At 40.6% G+C, this 24,619-nt stretch overlaps 1 protein-coding gene across 3 annotated transcripts in view; it reads right to left on the bottom strand.

Annotated features, from left to right (window-relative positions):
• EDTP (Egg-derived tyrosine phosphatase) overlaps positions 1–24,535 on the bottom strand; it is a 32,901-nt gene extending 8,366 nt beyond the window's left edge. For 2 of the 3 annotated variants that reach the window (XM_076181890.1, XM_076181896.1), the window contains exons 1-10: positions 24,070–24,535; positions 16,664–16,720; positions 15,806–16,097; positions 15,345–15,492; positions 9,646–9,760; positions 8,491–8,624; positions 7,444–7,666; positions 5,751–5,936; positions 5,485–5,627; positions 4,662–5,381 (exon numbers count right to left, since the gene is read on the bottom strand). In XM_076181890.1, the coding sequence (XP_076038005.1) occupies positions 4,662–5,381; positions 5,485–5,627; positions 5,751–5,936; positions 7,444–7,666; positions 8,491–8,624; positions 9,646–9,760; positions 15,345–15,492; positions 15,806–16,097; positions 16,664–16,720; positions 24,070–24,159 (2,108 nt within the window). In that variant the 5' untranslated portion in view covers positions 24,160–24,535. The remainder of the gene's footprint in view (positions 1–4,661; positions 5,382–5,484; positions 5,628–5,750; positions 5,937–7,443; positions 7,667–8,490; positions 8,625–9,645; positions 9,761–15,344; positions 15,493–15,805; positions 16,098–16,663; positions 16,721–24,069) is intronic. The other variant, XM_076181902.1, reaches the window with a different exon arrangement.
• Positions 24,536–24,619: the final 84 nt, after the last annotated feature.

Here is a 24,619-nt window from a genome sequence, read left to right as displayed (position 1 = left end):
CACTCCTTCCACACCTTTTACTAATCTTTCTTCACTCATTCTTTCCATGTGTCCAAACCATCCCAATACTCTTTTATCAATCCCATCTCCTGACTCCCTTTCCACCCCCAATATCCCCCTCACCTCTTTTCTCACTCTATCCAGCCTAGTAACCCCAACCATACTTCTCAGGCACCTCATCTCAAACCCATTCAAACTCCTCTTATGTTCTATGTTTCTGCCCCATACAGTGCTGTCGGCACAATCACTCCTTCATTCAATCTCCTATTAGCATCCATTGCCAAATGTCTCTCATTACACTCTTTAGTCCCCCCTAAGGCATTTACTAGCTTCTCTCAATCTACATTCTACCTCCACCCCCACTCCTCCCTTTCCCACCACATTTGCACCCAAGAATTAAAATTAGCCACTTCCTCCAGTCTCTCTCCCTTACTACTTCCAGTTTGCTGCCACATTTTCCCCTTGTACATCTCATCACCTTACTTTACCCACATTCATCTTCAACTTCCTTCTTTCCCAAACTCAGTCACTAACTTTTTTAATCCCTCCCCTAATCCTGCCACAAGCGCAATCATCAGCTTATCTCCCACTTTTCTCCATTTTCTTGAACCATCTCCAATCCCTGACCCATTACCCTTGCATTTACCTCTCGCACCACAAAAAAAAAAATAAATAAATAAATAAATAAAAAATCCATACACTTGCCAATTTCTACAGTGTTTAAAGTTAACCTTCATGTAGTACATTACATTTAACATAAAAGCCATGCTACACAGAAAAAAATATATATATTCATTGGTCATTCATATCTAGCAAGCTATTTAAAAATCGAATCCATTAGCTTCCTAAATTTAATGGGTTAGCTCTACAAAAAAAGTGTTAAGATGGCACTCTTCAAAGACCCAAATTCACACGCTGAAAGTCAACAAGTATCAAATATGGGTGTGCAAAGATAAAAATTCACAAGCATCTATCTACAACAGTTTGTACACAGACATAGTTTGGTAAGAAAGACAAACATGCAAAAATAGTCACCAACAGATCTGATCGTGGACTTTATTCCATGATTAATTTCAAAGGCATATCCAGGAGACCACAGCCATGCAGCCCTTACTTCTTGAAGACCGATTTAATATTTGTTTTCTGGGCATTCTTGTGGTTAAAATTTCTTGTAATACTTGTCATAAATGTCATACATTTTAAAGTCTATAGCATAAAATAAATTCTGTTGAAGACAAGTTCTACCAAAGAATGAAGCCAAGCAGATGCTGATCAAAATATGATCACCAGGGTTAAGACCAAGCCCACACTGAAAAGCACCAGCAAATCCAAAGAGCCTGTTAAAGACACCATCCACATTAGGTAACCTTTGCAAAGTCTCGACTGCAATGAACATCAAAGAACAGGTAGCATGCAAGAGATAAACCCAACCATGAAGTGGCATTGGAAAATGCAGCTTGAATACTATGAAAATTTAGTGGAAATTATATGATAAGCTATTTATGTGGAACCTATTCCCTATTCCAACTACAACCATCAACATGAATGCTTTCAGCACAGTAATACAAATGTTTCTTCTGCAGTGGCTTTTGAGTGTATGCAGAGTTGGTGATGAATGGGGGTAGGTTTGGACTCTGCCACCCCCTTTTTGGGGGGCAAAAACCTTTCAGTGAATATATATGAATGTACATTTGTGCTCATTAACAAATCCCACAGTCTTGCCATGCATTTTTCATATTGCCAGCCATCCTTAAGACATGCTTGAGGATGTAAAGTTTCCACGCTCCTCTGAATTAAGAAGTGAAACAAGCCATGTTATTTAGCTAATACATGTAACTTTAATTAACCAGGTTTATTCAATTATTTACACACAACCACACACAGTGGAGTGAAAGAAAGAATCAAGTCAGGAACAAGCAAGTAATAAGATCTTTGACTGATGAAACCAGTTAAACGATCTGAAGACAAGACAGATCAAGTGACAGGGTCTTTGAACTCGACAGTCAGAGATTGGGTCTTTGAACTCAAGATAGAGAGAGACAGGGTCTGTGACCAAGATGGAGCAGTTGAAAGGTCCATGAAGTAAGACAGAGAATGACAAGCTACCGGTATACAACCAAGTTGAAGCAAATGACAAGGTCCATGACCAGCAGTTTAGAGCAAATTACCATTTGAAGAAAAGGAAAGGAAAGAAAAGAACAGGCTGACAATCCTGTAGCATATAATAGCTACACAAATATGGGTACATACGTTGATTACCTAACAATACGGAGAGCTATCTACATAATTTTTTCTGCAGCCAATGCCAACTACAAGGAAAAATTAGCTATTAGGTTTCAATTAAAATTTTACAATTAGAATTACAAAAATTATGGCTGGAGACAGAAATTACAATTGAAGTTAATGCTGGTAAATGTTGTATAAACATGTAAAACAGCCAAAAGAGATTAATGGAACTAGGCAGAAAAGGAACTGAATAAAGATGTAACATTTACCAATAACCTCAATATGAACAACATTAGCAGTTAGAAGATACAAGCTTATACAGGAGTCCCTCAAATAAAGCGGGGGTGAGGTTCCTGAAATTACCGCGTATGACCAAATCCGCGTATGCCGACTTTCCATATTAAATACCAAGAACCGTATGTATATGTGTACGTATGTGTGTGTGCGTGCGTGTGTGCGCATGCATGTGGTGTTTGTCGTACGTATGTGTTTGTGTGTATATACATGTGTGTGTATGTGGCGTATATGCATATGTGTATGTGGCGTATATGCATATGTGTATGTGGCGTATATACATATGTGTGTGTATGTGGTGTATACACATGTGTGTGTGTGTGTGTATGTGGCATATGTATATGTGTGTGTATGTGGCATATGTATGTGTGTGTGGCGTGTGTGTGTGTGTGGCGTGTGTGTGTGTGTGGTGTGGCGTGTGTGTGTGTGTGTGGTGTGGCGTGTGTGTGTGTGTGTGGTGTGGCGTGTGTGTGTGGCGTGTGTGTGTGTGTGTGTGTGTGTGTGTGTGTGTGTGTGTGCGTGCGTGCGTGTATGTGTCCGTGTTCACATGTACAAGTAAGCATGTACGTGCGTGTGTCTGTGTTCATATTTGTGTGTACACGCACACGCATTCACAACATACACTGGTTGTCTAACACGTGTCTACGTGTGTGTGTCTACACGAGTGTAAGCGTGTATATGTCTGTTTTTGATCTTGCAAACCACCACCGCCAGTAACAACAAAAACCTCATAAGAGAAATTAAGACACAACAAGCGCAGTCATTATCAGACTTATTAGTTGTGTTCCAAACGAAAGAAACATTACACTTCAACAGGTTAGGGCAGTAAAATTTCAAGAATGCACGGTGCAGGTGGTGGAAGCAACAAGCTAAAGCTTGTTACCCCCCTACCACCCCCTACTCCCCCTCCCTCCTGCATCAGTACCCGGAGGTTGACACATAACCGCAGGCAGCCACCCACGGCTATCCCCTCGCCCCACACCCTTGTTTGAGCAGTTCGCAGTGTACATAATGACCGTGTTATATGAGGATCGACTGTATATGGTAAAATAGAAAGCAGTCACCACAAATGTTTGCGATGTTGCCGCGTGTGTGTGTATGCGTGCCCGACTTGGCGCGAATTTTAAAACGGTTATCTACATTTGAGATGGTTGTGAAAAAAAAAATCCGCGTATGATTGAATCCGTGTTATTCGAATCCGCGTTATTTGAGGGACTCCTGTAAAGGGTTAGGAAACATGCAACTTGCATTAGATCCAGAAGTAGTATGGAACCCAAACTAATAAAAAGAAAGCCAAGTTACAAAAAGTATAATGGGACATAAGATGGGCTCTACAGTGAAAGAGTGAGAGAGCAAGAGAGAGTAGAAAGGTAGATGAAAGAGAGGAGAGCAAGATGAAAGAGGAGAGAGATGAAAGAGGGCATATGAAAGGGAGGAGGGAGATGAAATGCGAGGAAATGAGAGAGGAAAGAGGAGAGCGAGGAAAAATGAGAAAAGAAAGAATAGTTAGGATAGAGAGGATAAAGAAAAGAGAGGATAGAGAGAAAGAAAGATGATAGAGAAAGAGGGAGAAGAGTGAAGAGAGAAGTAAGAGATAGGATAGAGAGGATGGAGAGATAATAGATAGAGAGAGATAATAGACAGAGGAGAGACACACTGGTTGTTAAGGCATTTTTGATAGTTGCAATAAATCTACTCCACAGCCAAAGCACCTCAATGACAGTCATTTCATATCTGAGCAATGAAGTGTCACATGCACTTGGACATATTCATGAAAGGGTGGCACCACTGATTTATATCACATTAAAAGTTGATTGGACAAATCGTCTCACTACTTATTTAACTAATTACATATATATATACGTATATAATATATATATATATATATATATATATACACACACACACACATACATGTGTAAATAAAAAGAGCTAAATTTCATTTACTTTTTTCTTTCAAAGCTGAGGTAACCCAAACTGATCCAACATGCACCTTCATTAATCTGTGATGAAATTTCTACATACGTGGAAGGCCACAAACAAGATACAAAACATGCGAAGACTGAGCACCAACACCGAATCTATCAATACGAGAACTGGCCCCCTACTTAAACGGATGAATAGAAATTTTAAATACTCACATTGATGACCTCGAATGGCGAGAATTTGCAGACCCTGAGCCAGTAGAACCTCTTAAACTTCCGGTTCCAGATATTATCTGCCAGCTCCCAACAGAGCTCCCAGATTCTTGGCGAGCTCTAGGACTTCCTCGAGGTACAGCAACTGGAGTAGTGGTAGCATGGGGCGACTCGTTTATGGTTGACCCCACACTCCCTACATCTACCGATCCTGAGGTACTATCACCACTTGAATCACTATGCACATTGTGAGTCCTCCTATAATGCACCACGGGTATACCCAATTCTATGTCTTTGATTTCACCATTCTTACTTCTCCCACTAGTCCGTACACATTCTGAATTTGATGAACATAGTTCACCACCAAGAAGTTTGGAATCTCCTTTAGACGATCTCTCCCTAAAAGAGGAGTGAGTCCAACTATTGCCACGACTGGAGGCTGACGAAGAAGTACGACTAAGATTGGGCGACATGTCCATGAATTGAATGTCTCCTCCAACACTTCCATAAGGCCAAGTTGCATTGTGATCTTCAGTTACTTCAGAAGCCACTTCTGATGACTGGCCCACTTTAAAATAAACAGGAGGAGTGTGTCTTGAGGAGCGTGTGGACGAACAAGAGGAGTTGAGGGAATTGGAAGAACCAGCTGAACTGAAACCCTCAGCATCCAAGAGAACACAGTCTAGGCGATCTGAACTAGCACTTTCACCTGATACATGTCTTCTGCAAGCAAACGAAATAACTAATACACTTGCTCTTTAAAGGGATTCATTACTTATCACGAGAATTGTATTAATTTACATGGAAAATATGTATGCCAACTTACACTCTTCCCACGCTGTATTCTTCCGAGGTAATAAACTTAAGAAAGTAAAAACAAAAAAAGAAAATCTCTTCTCCTTTGCCTAGACGGTCTTGCAAATCATGCCCAAACAGCATCCAGTCATATGCAATAGTCAAATATAGAATCTGCAAGACACAAAGACCATAAAAATGGTCAATTATTCACAGATATTGACACTATCATCTGGAAAAATATAAATCTGTAAATCCACTGTATTGTTCAAATTTAATATCAATCTGAAAAGTTACCTGATGTGCATCTAGGTTAGAGTGTATAACACCATCTGCCCAGAGTGAAAGACGAAGCAGGGAAATGTAGAGCGGTGTGCGGTCCCAGCCAGAGATACAATGCACAAGGAGACCCCCTGATCCTTCATGGATGTATGCTAACAAAAGCTTTAGGTAATTTCTTGTCAAGAGCACCAAATCCCACTTCTGAAAATGGAAAAATAAAAAATCAATAACATATAATTGCATTTTAGGAGGGCCCCACTTATGATGATGGATGATGATAATACATACATATACCAAGGCTTTTTCCCCCCTTACAAGGGAGGTAGCCAAAAAGGAAAAGGCATAAAATCATTCCCACCCATTCCAGCCCCGAATACACTCCACACCCCTCCCATCTTAGCACCTCCTGGATGACGGGTCATCCCTGCACCTTGTCCACTGCCCTGGGTCAGAAGCAGTGTCACAAGACAGCACATCCACAGCAAGGCTGCTTCATTAAATCTGCGACCCCCCCCTCTCCGTCCCCCCCATGCATAAAAGGAGAAGACGGGGAGAAATCCCTTCGGGCTGCGTAAAATTTTGCTCACACATACTACCTCACCCCCCATCCCCCTACCCATTCCACCTCCTGCAACACATCATCATCCATATACAACCATTCTCCATTCACACCTGGCTTCTGTCCTCTCCCGTCCTTTCTCAACACATTCCCCTCTTCCCCAAAGCCCCCTTCACCCCATCCATCCACCTCATCCTAGGACATCCCCTTATGTTCACTCCTTCCACACTTCTTTTACAAATATTTCTCCACTCATTCTTTCCATGTGTCCAAACCATCCTAATACTCTTTCATCAACCCTATCAAGATAGCAAGGGAAGAAAGGAGCAGCACTGTTGGCAAATTACACAATACATGCATTGTAGAGTGGAGACTAGCATCATAAGTGTAAAGTGAGCATAGAGGATATTGGAATGGGAGACATGGGCATTTGAGTGCACATGGCTCTAGTAGTAACAAACAACCCTTAGCACCTCTCTACCTCACACCCTTTCCTCCATTCTAAATTTCCCTTCTACCAAACAAGAAGTGACCAACTTAAACTTCAGGTCATGCTCATTAGGATACAACTGAAGCATAGGGCACGATTTTCTTATTCTCTACTCCTAAAACTATTTCGCTAATTGTGTATTATCTCCTTCCCTTCTTTACCCTCGTCTTACATTGAAATCATACTCTACAACCAGCAGTATAAAAAGTTGTGTTATGCAACCCTTTCTTCTCTATGCCCTTCTACTAACACACTAATCCTTCACCTACACACACTTCCTCTACCTCAGGGAATACCAGAGGTTGTCCCTATCCACAGGAACCAGATGTACATGCGACTAAGATCAATTACATCTTCCTTGCTCTAAGTTACCATTTTTTCCACATTCTTCCTTGGCAATTCTTACTATACATATAAATCTCTACAATGTCTGTCAAAGCTAATCATGTCAAATAAATAGTCTTAGAGGTGGTAAAGGAGAGGTTTTAAAGAGGGCAGTAGATGTCAAATGTCATCAGTATTCTTGGGTGAAGACCAGTCTCCAACTATAAAAGAATGTTGAATGATTGGTCTAGTCAATTTTAAACTATTCATTCCTCCACTCCTGAAGCTAACACCCAATTAGACCTTAATGTGGACTATTCATGCATATTCCTTACCCTATAATTACACCAATCCTGTGATACTTTTGATGAAATAGTTCGTTCAGGAATAACCAACTGGGCATCAACAAAGTTCTGGTTCCAGTTGAAATGTAGACTTTCGGCATTATAACCACGATCTCTGAAATCCTTGAAGAACTCACAGCCTGGATATGGCAAGGACACTATGCTGAAGTCACTGTATCTGTTTTCTTTGTCCACTTTCTCTGATGAAGTTACACTGAACAAAGAAAAACATAAAATTGTATTTTCATTCATTATATATTATTTCATTATTTTCTGTACATACATATACCAACAGCTTCTCCCTTACGAGGGAGGTAGCCTAAAAACAAAGGCATAAAATCCACTCCCACCCATTCCATCCTCACATACTCCACTCCCATTCACCCCCTCCTTCCCCCTTGGCTCCTCCTGGAAGACGAGTCATCCTGCATCTCGCCCACTGCCTTGGGTCAGAGGCAATGTAGCAAGACACAGCACATCCACAGCAAGGCCACTTCATTTAATCGGCAACCCCCCTCTCCGTCCCCTCATACAGAAAAAGAGAAGATGGGGAGGAAACCCTGTTATTTTTTGTACACACATACATATACCAAGGCTTTTTCCCCCTTACAAGGGGGGTAGCCAAAAAGAAAAAGGCAATAAAATCATTCCCACCCATTCCATCCCTGAATACACTCCACACCCCTCCACCCTCCCTCTTATCTTAGCACCTCCTGAATGACGGGTCTTCCCTGCACCTTGTCCACTGCCCTGGGTCAGAAGCAGTGTCGCAAGACACAGCACATCCACAGCAAGGCCACTTCATTAAATTGGCGACCCCCCTCTCCGTCCCCCCATTGCATAAAATGAGAGGACAGGGAGAAATCCCTTCGGGCTGCGTCAAATTTTGCTCACACATACTACCTCACCCCCCATCCACCCGCCCATTCCACCTCATGCAATCACAACATCATCCATATACAACCACTATTCGTATTTTTTTGTAACTATTATAATTCAACTCTTCTTGGTTCTGTTAACACAAAACAAATGACTTACTAAACACCAAATTTAACTTTCTTCTTTTCTACCATGAGGTCTACAATGACCCCAACTTTGAAGATTTTGAGTAAGCGGATGTCGTGTGATCTAACCCGATCAAACAATTGCCAATCACTATCAGTTTGGATGATCTGTAAAAAAAACAAAATGTTATGAATATATGGGCTGTAGTCAAAACAGATTCAATGCACAAACAAGATTAGCTCCCTAAATAAATCCAATACCCCAGGTTTTCTATAGGAAACCCTCGGCTCCCAGGTACTGGGCTGGCCCACAAGTCGGTCAAGGAAGACATTGTATTGTTGTCTGGATAAGGCTAGAATAGAGTATTTAAGACAAGGTGTTCAGTACTTTCCATGTTGTAACTGCATCTGAGGCAGTTAGCTTCTGTGGCTCTTATCCATTGTAGGAGGTATTTCTCTGTAGGGACAACGTCTGAGGGGGACAGGTTTGGTGGTCAGTATTGTGTTTTGTGCGTGTTTTTTATATGGATGTGTTGCATGGTGCTGAAGGAAGGCTGGGCTTGTGTTATGTAGAAGTGTATGTAGGTCTCAGGACTCTTGCACAGAACTATGTTCTTGTCATTTTCATGTCCCGTTCTATGGGAAGAACTTTCATTTCGGTGCATTTGGGTGGTTTTAGTGTGTGTTTTTTTAAGACAGGTATGCAAGAAAGATCTAGCAAAAGGTAAAGATGCTTCTTTGGCCTTTTCTAGATTTGGAGAAGCTTTGTGAAATAAATATAATGAATAAGAGAAAATCTGTTGAAGATTGTCAAAATTTCTTCCACAAGTGGTGGGGTATGTGTGAGGGTTCAAAATGGAGAGAGTGAATAGTCAGAGGTGAATGTGTTACCCCATTATGATGGCATGGTTGTTCAACATGTATATGGAAGATGCAATAGTGCTAGACAGAAATTTGGAGCTAGTGGGCAAAAATGAAATGACAATCAATTGTTATTTGCAGATAACATAGCACTTTTGGCTGATTCTGATAAGATAATGAAGCAGCTAGTGATTATGTTCATTCCCCTTATCAAGACAATCAAACAGCACTACCAATATGGTCTACACAACTTGGTAAAACTAAATTTTCCTTAAATATAAATCCAAATAAATTGGCATTGCTAAATTTGCTGCTACTGTTCCCTTACCTCCTCTTCCTCCTCATCACAATCTCCCCTTGATGATGAAGAGTTTGTGCTCGAAAACAAATATTCGATACCAGAACGACCATACATCTCTGCTCCTCCCGAAAGTGTTGAAGACCTTAAATCAATACATAAGCCACATTAGTCTTTTACTCCAAAAAAATACGACATCTATAACTGAGTATATCTTGATCTTCAAATGTTCACACTTTAACACTTTAAGCACCATGTATTTCTATATATACTAATATTTTTTTCCCCGTTATGAAGGAGGTAGCCAAGTCAAAGGCACGTACCAATTCCCACCCATTCCACCATAACTTTCCCCCTCTCATCCTGGCTCCACATGGACAACTGGTCACCCCTGCATCCCTCCCACTGCCCTGGATCAGAAGCAATGCAGCAAGACAAAGCACACCCACAGCAAGGCTGCCCCACTTAATTGGTGAGCCCCTCTCCATCCACTCATGCAGAAAAAGAGAAGAGAAATCCCTTTGGGCTGCATCAAAACATCATTCACACATAACCACCTACCCCCTCCCCCTCCCCACCCTGCATTACAGTAACATCAACACAGTCACCTTCCACTCACCCCCATCTCCTATCCAATCCCCTCCTTGCTCAACAGACATCCCCATCCTGCTCAACACCCCCGCCCCTCACCCCATCCATCCATCTCAACCTTGGTTGTCCCATACAGTTCACCTCCTCTACCTCTACCTACCACACCTCTTATTAATCTTTCATCACTCATTCTTTCCATGTGTCCAAACCATCCCAATGATATTTCATCAGATCCTACCTGCATCTCCCTTTCCACTCCTTCTCTCCTCGCTTCTGCATAACTTATTCTATTTATTTGTTTGGGGAGGGGAGGGATGAGAAAGGTTACAACTCCAAAATATAGCTATCAGTTCAACCCATAAATCACCCAATGAGGGGATGCATTCTGCATATTCGGTGTGGTGCGTGCATCTTGAGCAACTGGTATCCGTTACCTGAATGATTCTGTGTTACAATTTTTCATAATTTTAATGCTGGGTGATGACCTGAATGTAGGTTGGAGCAATTCTTGTTTGTGAGAATGATTTCTCTACTGGGATGATTTCTGGGAGTTTAGAGAAGCATAGAATTTTGTGGTCTATTAACCACTTCGGTACGATAACACCTACCTAGGCATCATGAGGCGTGAGTGGATACACAAGGATGCCGGTGTTGAAGTCTTGATTAACTGTGCACGAGTTACCCTCGGATTCTGTGAACCGATTTGATCACATTTTCTGTGCTTATTATTACCCAGAGTAGAAGAGAATGAGTAATACAGCAATGACTTTATATTTTATAATGCGAGTAGTGTGATGCAGCGTACATATGGCAGCCAATGCTATGTGTGAGAATTTGACTAGTACTGAAGAGGTTAAGGAGTTTTTATAGTGATACGAGAATGCATTTACTGCTGAGAGTGCATGTATAGAAGTAATGCAGGGGTACTAAGGGTAGGCTGTTGTAAATCTCTAGACTACAATACAGGTGGAGCTATGTTGTATATGGTGGCCTTTTTGGGGCACATGAAGAATTGTCACCCCAGAGTGCCCACATGAAGAACTGTCACCCCATGAGATTCGACATGAAGAATTGTCACCCCAGAACACCCACATGAAGAATTGTCACCCCAAAACACCCACATGAAGAATTGTCACCCCAAAACACCCACATGAAGAATTGTCACCCCAGAATGCCCACATGAAGAACTGTCACCCCAGAATGGCCACATGAAGAATTGTCACCCCAGAATACCCACATGAAGAATTGTCACCCCTGAATGCCCATATGAAGAACTGTCACCCCAGAATGTCCATATGAAGAACTGTCACCCCATGAGATCCCACATGAAGAATGGTCACCCAGAACACCCACATGAAGAATAGTCACTCCAGGAGATTCCACATGAATTGTCACCCCAGAACACCCACATGAAGAATTGTCACCCCAGAACACCCACATGAACAACTGTCACCCCAGAATGCCCATATGGACAACTGTCACCCCAGAATGGCCACGAAGAATTGTCACCCCAGAACGCCCACATGAAGAACCGTCACCCCAGAACGCCCACATGAAGAACTGTCACTCCAGAACGCCAACATGAAGAATTCTCACCCCAGAATAACCACCTTAAGAATTGTCACCCCAGTATGCCACATGTCGACAGTGGAATAAAGATCAGGTTAGGTCGGATGAGGGTTTTGCTTATTGGCATCAACTTATACAACCGAAGAATTGTAAACACAGGATAGCTCACATGAAGAATGGCCACACTAGGATAGCCCATATGAAGAACTGTCACCCTAGGTTAGCCCACATGAAGAACTCTCACCCTAGGTTAGCCCACATGAAGAATTGTCACCCTACGATAGCCCACGTGAAGATTTGTAAACCTGTTGAAGTCTGGGGTGACAATTCTTCATGTGATCTGACTTTTTATATGAAAAAAATACAAGCAGGATCCCTAATTCCATTACACCTTCTACAACATAATTGGGAAAAATGGTGGCATAATTCTTTCCTTCCACCAAAGGGGATCCAGAAGAGGCAGTCACAGAGGTGGTATGGGACAGGTTCAGGGGAACAATATAAAAGAGGGACAGCTGTAGTGAAGAAGCATCTTATTCCTTTATGTGTAGAGAGTTTAACTCAAAAGACATGTTACCATACAGTCAATACCCCAATACAGGGGGAGTACCTGCATGGAATGTCTTGCTCCATTTCTTCCAATCCAGGTAGTGTGCTTGGGGAGCAGGGATTGCCCTTCAATCACAAGGATCTAACATCTTTAAAAGGGAAACAAATGTGTAATGAATAGGCATGGGATGGATAGGGGTGGGTTGCCTTAGCTGGCTACTACCTCCCTTGTGAAGGGAAAAAAGCCTGTTAGTATATAGACAGATTTGAGGGACTGTGTACGATGTCAGGGATGGACAAGTTCAAGGCCATTAATTGTGTGCCTATCATTCTCGTGTATAATTCTGTGGAGAGGATTTTGGTTTCTAAGTGGAGATATTCTATTAGGGTTTGTCTAGTATAGCCATTTATTATTTCCAATTCCTTTTATTTCCTTGTTTATAGATTGCTTTTGTTTCCTAAACTACTGGATTCTATGCTGCAGATATATATATGAAATTCTCGATGCATTTATATATTTATATACCAATGGATTTTACCCCCTATCCTCCCTCTTATCTTGGCTCCTCCTGGATGATGGGTCATCCCTGTATCTTGCCCACTGCCCTGGGTCAGAAGCAATGTAGCAAGACAGCACATCCATAGCAAGGCCACTTCATTTACTCAGCATCCCCTCATAAAGAAAAAGAGAAGACGGGGAGAAAACCCTTTGGGCAGCATCATAATATACTTCACACATACTCTCTCACCCTCCCCATCCCCTACCCACTCCCTTTCATGCATCACAGCATCATCCATACACAACCATTCTCCACTCACCCCTATCTTCCATCTTCTCCCTTCCTTCCTCAACAAACATTTCCCTCTTTCCCAATACCCTTTATCCTATCCACCTCATCCTTGGTTGCCCCTCATTTTCTCTCCTTCTACACCTCTTTTAATAATCTTTCTTCACTCATTCTTTCCATGTGTCCAAACCATCCCAATACTCTTTCATCAACCCTATCTCCCAACTCCCTTTCCACCCCAGATCTTCTCCTCACAACCTCGTTTTTCACTCTATCCAGCCTAGTAACCCCATCATACTTCTCAGGCATCTCACATTCAAACTCCTCTCTTCACCTCTTATGTTCTATGTTTCTGCCCCGTACAATGCTGTTGGCACAATCACTCCTTCATACAATCTCTTCTTAGCATCCACTCCCAAATGTCTATTTCTCATTACATTTTATAATACCCAAAGGCATTTACTTGCTTCTCTCAATCTATATTCTACCTCCACTAATCCCTTTCCTGCCACATTCACAACTTAGTATCTAAAGCTATCCACTTCCTCCAGTCTCTCTCCCTTAATACTTACTTCCAATTTGCTGCCATATTCTCCCCTTGTACATCTCACCTTACTCCTCCCACTTTTATCTTCTACTTCCTTCTTCCGCACACCTTCCCAAACTCTGTCACTAACTTCCTTAATCACTCCTCTGATCCTGCTACAAGTGCAGTGTCGTCCGCAAACAACAACTGGCTTATCTCCCATTTTTCTCCATTTCTTTTAACCATCTCCAATCCTCAGCCCATTACCCTTGCATTTACCTCTCATACCACCCCATCCATGTATAAATTGTACAGCCAAGGTGACATAACACATCCTTGGCAAAGTCCCAACTTTACCTCACATGACTCACTCTCTCCATTTCTAATTCTAACACAGGCTCTACTACTATCGCAAAAACTCTCGACTACTCTTAACAGCTATTCTCTTATCCCATATACCTGTAATACCTTCCACAGTGCCTTCCTGTCATGAGCATTTTCTAAATCCATACAGGCCCCCCCAAAAAATCCTCAATTTTTCCTAAAGCCTTCTCAAAAATCTGATCCACACCACTACCTGTCCTAAAGCCACACTGTTCTTCACCAATTACTCCCTCTGTTCCTCTCCTAATCCTCTCAATCAAAACCCTCCCAAAAGCTTTCCCTACTACACAACAAACTCCCTCTGAAACTACTATACTCACACTTATTCCTTTTTCCCTTGTAAAGTGGAATTATACAGATACCCCTTTAAGAAAAACCTGATACAACTTCACCAGTCAATCCACCGACACTGTATCTCCCTTTTTAGACATTCAGCATGACACCCATCTAATCCAGGTGCCTTACCTGCTCTCATCGTTTCAATAACTGCTTTCACCTAATCTTTCCTTATTTCTCCTACATTTTCTTCGCACTTCCCACTACAACCTTTCCCTCCCTAAAATACTCTGCCCGTCTTCCTCTTACTGCCGTCTCTTCCATTATCATTTCTCTAAATGCACCCTTTACCTTTTCTTCTCTACCTGATTCACCCCCTCTTCCTCGCAATTTCCTTCCAAAACATCTTTTAGTTACTTTCAAAATTTTCATTCACTCTTAGCCCTTTTCATATTTGCTCTCCACTTTGCTTCCTTTATCTTATGCTTTATTTCTATTTTATTTATACTTCTCATATGATTCTCTCGTCTTACTTTGCATCCAAACTTTGGATGTTCACTTCTCTTCTACAACCTTTTTTGCTTCTTCATCTCACCATTCAATACCCTTCTATTTTCATCCTCTTCTTCCACACACCAACTTTGCACACCGACTCTTTGAACCATCTGCTCGGACAGACAGTCTTAGGGAACGACGACAACAACAACAACCATCCCCATTCCTCCTCCACTTCTAGTTCTACTCTATCCTTCACTCCCTCCCACTCCTCTCTCAGCTTCTTGTACTCCTTTTCTTTCTCATTTAGGCAGTTCTCTTAGTACCTCTCTACCTTCTGTCCTTTTCCTCTTTCTCCATCTATACTCCACACTTAAAGCCCTAATTTCAATCCACCACCCTCTCTGATGTGTACTTATGCTCAACTTTCTTCATAAACACTGTATTTGGTATCATTATACATTACAAAAAATAAATAAAAATTAACAAGACCTAATTTGAGTCAGGTGCTTAAAGTGTTAAGAAATAAATCACATTAATGCCGTACTCACCGACAAATATAACTTCCTTTGTACAAAATGGATGGCACAGGGAACCGAGCCCTGCACCTGGCACATTTAGATTTCAAAATCATTTCCCTTAACTTTGCAGCATCATTTGTCATCTCCACACCATCTGTTGAATTCCTGTTTCCATCACCTGCAGAAAGAAAATAAATAAATAAAATAAATAGAAAATAAAATAAAAACATGATCTGACTGCCACATTTATATGATCATGTACCGTTCTGTGAAAACTATACGATTCACATATAGGAAAGAGTTTTGTTCCTACACATTTAAAAATAGCAAAAATACTAAAATATTCCTGCAATATTTGCACAAGAAAGATCCTTTAATTAAGTGGCCTTGTGAAGGCATTTTCTATTTGATTTTTACTCTTTTGAAGCACAGACGTATTTCTTTAAACTAACAAACCAAATCAATACACGCATAGCAACAGCAAATCTTACTAGATACAGAAGCTGTTCTGGAAGCACTTTCTGAAGCAAGTGCATCAACACCAACTTCTCGTGGTACATTTGCACTTGAAGACACAACGGAAGAGAACGATGGAGCACCATTGCCAGGGAAGTTTGGGGAAGCAAGACCAAGTGGTGAAGGCAGGCTGAGCGCTAGAGGTGATGGGGTTGCAAGAGCACCAAGAAGGTCCTGTTGTAAATCTTCTGGGCCCTTCTCACTGTGTGGAATGACTAGAAGGCGTGGGTATGTGTTACATAAGTCGCCACTGATGTTTGGAACTACCTGTGGAAATGTACAAAGAGTACACGAGTTAGCTCCTTTAATGAATAAGTGAATTTCACATTTCTTGTACTGCATGTGGCTCACTAAAGAAAAGTTACTTTTAACAAGAACAATTACTACATTTTACCAATTCTCATCACATTACTTTATTCTGCTATCTAGGTACTCTCTACTTTCTGATTCAAACCATTAATAACCTTCAATTTAGATTTCAGAGGCAATGCACAAAATCCATCGAGTCCTCACACTATACGATTTTGGCATATCACAAACCTATCTTCACAATGCTTGATATCAGTCTTGATATTAAATTATGGTTACTATGCTGAATTTACCCTTTTTATCCATTAATTCAAAGGATGGGTGTACCATTTTTTGCTTTGCCACATTCTATTCACATCTAACCATTAAAAAAAGTTTACGAAAATATTTAGTTTTGGCAGTACAAATGTCCAATACTAACAACTTGAAACCAAAAATTACTTTTCATAACTTACATTCAAATCTTCATAAGCGCTATCTACAGAAATCAAAACTGTACATATTAATAACAGACAAATACTTACTAGGCAGTTGTAATCTTCATTAAATAAAGCCTGACTCCTTGCCAATATATCCTCTAGCTGAAAAGAAAGATTAACCAATGAGAATCAAGAAAATTTAGGTATGACAATATGGTGGCAAGAAACAAGATTGTTCAAGTTCATAAAAAGAAGCCTAAGGTTCTTTTGGCTGATTTATGAACCAACATGCCACATTCTATTGATATCTGCACATTTTGCATATCAAAGTTTCAGAAAAATACAGCCCTACTACAGTGACTAATTGGCATTACATTCCTTAATAGATTGACAAACTTAACTAATGTGAAGCCAATTTACAGCTAAGCACTCTGGCATCAGTCCATGGGAAACAACTAAACAGGTAATGTACAACCATAACTCCTTTCTCCCTTCTTTCTATTCTTGTGGTTTGCTCAAGTTTTCCCCATTTCTGGGACCAATGATAGGTATCTGTTTATGGCTGTGCTGCCAGACAAAGAGCTGTGAATCGTCACCCTGCAGCCCATGTTAAAAAAACATCAAATTCTCGCCTCCAGATGGCGGTGCTGTGACATTAACCTCTTCAATACTTATCAAATTCTTGTGCACAGCATCAGATGCCTAATGTATGCTGCATCACACTACTCATAAAATATAAAGTCATTGCTGTATTACTCGTTTTATTTCACTCGAGTAATAATACATACAGAAAACATGATCAAACCACTTCACAGAATTCTGGGGGCACTCAGTTACAACTACAAAAGAAATATACTCAAGACACCGATGCCGGCATCCTTGTATATCCACTAATGCCTCATGACACCTACGTAGGTGTCATTGTACGGAAGAGGTCAAGTCTTCATATCAGGTACAACATCTCAACTTGAACTATACCTCTTCCACCTTTCACAAATATGGAACAGAGAGCCAGCAACTATTCCCCCTTCCTACTACTTTTAGTCAGTAACACAAATAGCTCCACACTAATACAAAATAGACAACAGTCCAAATTATCTTCCCAGTGAAATCAGAGGGCCCAATGACCAGCCAGCCACTGTGGGCTGCTAGTTTCCAGTCAATGAAACTTGAGGCAAGAAATGTAATTATTTCCCTAGCTTTCCTCCGAGATACGTCATTACAAGCTTGAGCACTGAAAAACCAATGGTCGGGCGATTCTCAATTTGAACATTACAAAGATTCAAAATAAACTACACTTTAAACTTGAACAAATAGACAAATAAATATATATATAAAACAAAGCCCTCTGTGAGAAGCACAGTCCTACCTTCTGGTAGGGGGAGTTTGTGATGTTAAACCATATAATTTTAATAAAATAAAAACTAATGATAAACAAATATAATCACCCATACCTCTTACAGTATCACAATCCAATCATTTATACCTGCAAGTGGCTATGAAGTGGTATTGGCAACAGACAAGGAAGGTTATCACAAATTCTGTGGTAATCTATTCAAAGTATATGTCACCTGGCGCCAGGTTTATCATCTTCAATATGATAAGAATTTGAAGTATGTTCCCCACATGTCAATATCAGGGACTTTATCATGGATCAAATTCAATGCAATCCAACCAATACAGAAGATATCAGTACACAAACTTCCATAGTGAATGGAATCAATAAAAATAATGCGGTTTCTTACCTAGCAAATTGGGATGAATACCGAATGTGTAGTGGATGAATGGGATGGAGATGGGTGGGGTGATTAGATTTGCAAAGAGGGTCTGTAAAGCAGGGCAGTAATTGCAAAAGATAACAGAGGAAGTGTGAATGGATGATATGATGATGCAACTTGAAAGGGATGTTATCAGCTCTGTAACAAAGCAGCGATGGCAAATCAGCCCTGGCTGTTGAGCCCTGTTGCATAAACACAAGTCTTGTTGTATTGCCTTCCACAAGAGTAGTGTGGCAGGGCAGGGAATAGGGTTGACCATTCATCCACAAAGTGCTCTGATGAGAGGGGCATTAATTGGGTCTTAATATGTATGAAGTGGGTTTGTTGTTTGATGCATCCATCACCACCATATATGGGGAAAGGGCCTATGGTATATACACAGACATGACAAATGAATAGACACCAAGAGAAATCATTTAATTTATTAAACAAGCAATTGATGCAATAAAGTGCTTATAAATGGTCACAATGTGAATAACTAATACTTGGTTGACATCCCCTTTGCTTTTTTAAATGCATGGACCCTTCTAGGCATGCTAGTGAATAGTTCATGAATATCGTCGAGGGATTTCTTGCCATGTTTCCCGTAGTAATCCTAAAAGTTTGGGCTTTGAAGATGGCTTCCTGTTCTTTTTGCAAAGTTGTTGGTCTAATATGCCCCAGAGGTGTTCAATAGGGTTCATATCTGGGGGCTGACTTTGCCATGGAAGTTTCCCGATCCCATTTTGGCTCAACCAATTTTGTGTTGCTTGAACAGTGTGACAAGGAGCTCCATCTTCCATAAATAGGAAGACATTTTTACTCATTCTACCACTGGAGAATATTGGAACAAGTCCTTCCTTTAATATAGAAACACATTTGCCTGAATTGATGTTCCCTTGACACTCCACAAGCTCTGATCGACCATCACTCCAAATTGTACCCCACACCATTATTGAAATGATTTCACTGTTGGCTGCAGTCTTTGAGGTCAACCTCTTGACTACAGAGTCTCCAGACCCACACTCTTCCGCTGTCAGACAATAATGTGAATCATGACTCAGAGAAAATGACAGTGCTCCAAAAGGCCACATGTCTCTCCACCATCTCAACACCCCAATCCTTTCTGCACTTGATATTGGCAGGATGAAGGAGTGGTTTCCTTCTTGCAGCTCTGCCATAGTAACCCAGCTTGTGGAGATACATGACAGCTGTTCTGGGACCGACATCAGCTTGTGCTGCTATGTCGGAGGCCTTGCAACATTGACCCTCTTCAACATTTCTTTTGACAAATCACATGGTTCCTTCTGAGAGACCAGGACAACCCAAACAAGGTTTTGTATCCTTCTTAACCTCTCTGGTGAATTGTATGATCACTCTATTAACAGTAGAATGGGGTATTGACAGATTTTCAGATATTTTGCATTGACTAAGTCCACCTTCATGACCCACAATACGAGCTCTCTGAAATTCAGATATGTCTACTGCTCCTTTGGTTTGCGGCATGCTCGATTAATCTTGTATGTAATCTGAAACATAAATCTAGGTAAATATAACATATTAGGTAAATTTGAATAACAGTGAGCATTAAATAAGAGCAAAAATGCATTTTTCTTGGTGTCTATTCAATTCTGTCATGTCTGTGTATATACATTTAGCATGGGGTTACTGATAAAATAGGCATGACCACCTAATAATTTTTTTTAACATCTTATTATTCAGCTATAATATACTACTATGTAATTTTCTGTAAAACACTCTTCTTAGTCTATACTTTACTCCCATCTCAGTTTTCAGAGTGCTGCCACCACTCTACAGTTTCATACTTTCAGAATACAATACTGGTATTTGCCCTACTCTCCCTATCACTTTTAAACAATGACATAGAAATTCCTAGACCAATACAAAACTGACAACAGTCCAGAGTTTTGTCCCCGAGAGATTTGTGGGAAGGCCATGCAAGACACCTAGGGAGAATGGATTTACTAATCAAATGGCATCGCATTACTAAATTTGGGATATGCTACGGGTCTAGGTTGAAAATCTATGACAAGGGAGTACACCCCTCACACCACCCTACAAGGGGAAGGGAATAATTTTTTAAACTTTATTATCAAAATATGTATCTACACCCCTCAAACTTAACCTTTACTTTACTTTTTTTTAGGTTAGGCTGTGGGGCTACAAGGAGATGGATCCCTAGTCCCAATCCCCGTCCCTTTCTTCTCACCTCTTACGATCCAAGTGGAAATACTTGGTGGCAGTATTCTTTTCCCCCACCATAGGGAAGGTAGGCAAAAAAGGAAATGAATATTCAGAGAAATTGTACAGGACAGTAACAAGGGGTTGGAGGACAGTCGTAGTATAAAAGTGTCATCATTTCTCTATGAACAGTTTTCCTCTATCACAGACGAAATGATGTGTGACTCTGGTCCATAGGGGTGCCCCATATAGACCCTAAAGTATCAACTGCATGCTACTTTCCCACAATAACATGCAGCTTATACCCCAGACAGGGACAAGGTGCAGGGATAGACCCGTCATCCAGGAGGTGCTAAGATAAGAGGGAGGGTGGAGGGGTGTGGAGTGTATTCAGGGATGGAATGGGTGGGAATGATTTTATGCCTTTTCCTTTTTGGCTACCTCCCTTGTAAGGGGGAAAAAGCCTTGGTATATGTATGTACAAACTTAACCACTAATGTGGTGGTAGTGTATCTTAATATCAAGTATTAAAGGAGATCATGCTGGCAAAAACTGTAATCCAAGTATTACCATAATGCAGATCTCAACACTAAACCCTCATTCTGCCCTGTCATCTTAATTTCTCATCCAACCAACTTGTCTGCATCTGATATTTAAAAGAAATAGGGGAACTAATATCCATATATGTCTTCTCCATTCCTTGCATGGTATTGTCTTTTACCTCTCTTAATACTACTATCAGTCTATTTGTCTTACAGGAGTGGCATACCATCTATGCTATTCCTTTACTCTCTTATATGAAGCATTTGCCTCAATCCAGTAAATAGGGATAGTCAACCAGGCAAGTTGTATTCATTATAATATATGATTTAATCCACAAGATTTCACACATTACCTCATACAGGGCACTGACTACAAGGGGAAAAGCACTTGGTATAGGTATATATGAATATTTCATATACTTTAGTGACATACCTATGGACTAAATCACTCTACATTCTCTAATCTCATGTCATCTGTAATCAATCCCTCTGTTGCACCTGGTTCCCCATTACATGATATAATCAGCCCCCAGAAAACCCACTATGGTCAGCAGTTCTACCCACACTTCACTCAAGAGATTTTGTATTCCTCTCTATTAAGGGCAAGTGTAGGATAATGCTCTGTCTTCTGTTTGATGGCTACATCTGAAGCAACATGAACAAAGGTATTCCAGAGTAATTCTTAAAGATTTTAATATCAACATCAGTTTCTGGAAGAGCCTGCCTATCACATTTGCTACATACAGGAGTCCCTCAAATAACGCAGGGGTTAGGTTCCTGAAATTACCGTGTATGACCAACTCCGTGTATGTTGACATTCCATATTAAATACCGAGAACCGTATGCATGTATGTGTGAGTGTGTGTGTGTGTATGTGTGCATGTATGTGGTGTATGTATGTATGTATGTATGTGGTGTATGTATGTGTTTGTGCGTATATACATGTGTGTATGTGGCGTATATGCATGTGTGTGTGTGTATGTGGCGTATATGCACGTGTGTGTGTGTATGTGGCGTATACACGTGTGTGTGTGTATGTGGCGTATGTATGTGTGGTATGTGTGTGTGTACATGCATGTATGTGTGTGTTCACATGTACAAGTAAGCATGTACATGCATGTGTCTGTTCGTATTTGTGTGTACACCACGTGCATTCACAACATACACTGGTTGTCTAACAGTCTGTGTGTGCATGTCTACACATGTGTAAGCATGTATACGTCTGTTTTTGATCTCCCAAACCACCACCAGTAACAACAAGAACCTCATAAGAGGAATTAAGACACGACAAGCGCAGTCATTAGTTGTGTTCCAAACGAAAGAAACATTACATCTCAACAGGTTAGGGCGGTAAAATTTCAAGATAGCACGGCGCAGGTGGTGGAAACGACAAGCTAAAGCTTGTTAGCTACCCCCCTACCACCCCCTCCTGCATCAGTACCTGGAGGTTGACACGTGACCGCAGGCAGCCACCCACGGCTATCCCCTCGCCACACACCCTTGTTTGAGCAGTTCCTAGTACATAATGACCGTGTTATATGAGGATCGACTGTATATGGTAAAATAGAAAGCAGTCACCACAAATATTTGCGATGTTGCTGCGTGTGTTTGTATGCGTGCCCAGCTCGGCGTGAATTTTAAAACGGTTCTCTACATTTGAAATGGTTTCGAAATAAAATCAGTGTGCGATTGAATCCGTATTGAGGGATTTCTGTATTTAGTTTTCTTTGTATTCCACTAATATTTAGTCTACTCAGGAAGAAAAAAGGCATTTTTTTTTAAGAAGGGCACACCTACATGATATAGCAATAGAAAATTAAACAATTCTATAAATTATAATACATCAATGCAAAATACGTTATTCTTGGCAGAAATCAATAAGAAAACGTTGCTAAACGTTATAAACAAAGTTACGTAGACTCCTTTAGAAGCCATCTTTATTTTCATAAATTCAGAGGTTGGAGACAACAACCATGTGTCTCCAGACACCTTCAAAAAACATCTGGATATATGGTTGGCCAAAATACCAGACCAACCACCAACACCAGGATACACCAGCCCCAACGCCAATCGACTAACCGATTGGACAACTGATGTGAGGGAGCTACCTGGTCACAGTGGGACTCCAGTCTAGCTGCGTCGATCACCGACAGAAGTCTTCTAAGTGTATCTAAGTGTAAGTGTAACCTCTAGGATTTCAGGTACTCCATTACTAAATGCAGGTCAGATTTGGTAGGTTAGGTTGGGTTAGAATATGCGAAATACATGGCACTCCAAGTAGTCAAAGCAGCTATGTTTGTTTGTTAATAGCTTTAGCAACTTTTTCTATTAATGATTTCCGTCGAGAATATCGTATATTACGATGTATTATAATTTACAAAATTATTTAATTTTCTATTAGTAACTATCACATAGGTGTGCACTTCTGAAAATTAAAAAATAAATAGATACAAAAAAAAAAAAAAAAAAACCTGACCACATACAAACTCAAGTTCAATATGTTTTGGTCAACCTGTAAGTCTTGACCTAAGTGATAAACCGATATGCAAGACATGAAACCAATATTTGCTTGGTTAGTTATCAAGTAACTTGACTCCTCTTGAACCTAAAATACAAAAATTCATGTAATTTTACATCTAAAGTCAAAACACATGACCATGACTGTCAACTCACAACATGACCCAGCACATATTACTTGCAAAACAACTGTCAGCTCTTATATTTTCATCTAAAATGTCGAAGCTTAAGCACATGAAGTTATACTTCAATTGGATTATGAAAACCCAAAACACTTCTTTCTAAACTACAAGATGGTCGCAACAACAGTTACAGTAACTAGTCACTAGAAATGGAAGTAACAGGTTATAGCTGCTAGCAACCTGTTACTAGAAGTATATTTATAAGGGCATGTTCTGGTCTAAATATTCCTTTGCCAATATCCACATTCCCCTAGATAGCTACATCACTTATCTATCTAAACTATGGCAAAACAAATACCTCACGTTCTTACAGTGGGTAGGTTCTCCTTCTTCTGGCCGTTGCTGCACTTAGAGAAACTTTCCAGAAGATCCTGGATATCTTTGGCTTTTACTTCTGCCATAGTAGGCTTCCCTATGTTGACGATCCTAGAGTATTACACTTGGATTCACAAGAAACAACATCAGGCTATGGAACCCATATTTTACACAACAGGGAGTGCCAGCACACCGCCCCAGTTTCTCTTGACGCAATTGTTGCTCTGGCTCGTGCGATGCCAATGTGCCACACAGCAGGGTCACAACAATCTGTGTATTGACGCCAATTTTCTCGTGATTTCAATTCTTTTGACAAGTTCTGGCGTGGTGATTCAGCACTGACGGAAAGTAATAGGTTATTCTCCATGTACTGTACTATCAGCTAACACAAGTTAAGGCCAAAGTGCAAGTGATACTGATTGCGTACTTGACGCCCATCGTGGCTTTCGTTCAGTATACGGTCTAATTTTCGACATTAGGGATATGTATAATTTCTTTAAAAAAAATCGAAGAAGCTTTTTCACTTCTACAGAAATAGATTTAATG

This window comes from Oratosquilla oratoria, chromosome 3 (genome assembly GCF_046742065.1).
Source record: "Oratosquilla oratoria isolate Oo_2021 chromosome 3, ASM4674206v1, whole genome shotgun sequence".
Taxonomy (NCBI): Eukaryota; Metazoa; Arthropoda; class Malacostraca; order Stomatopoda; family Squillidae; genus Oratosquilla; species Oratosquilla oratoria.
Note: the sequence above shows the minus strand (reverse complement) of the source record. Positions and strands in the feature narration are given on the sequence as shown.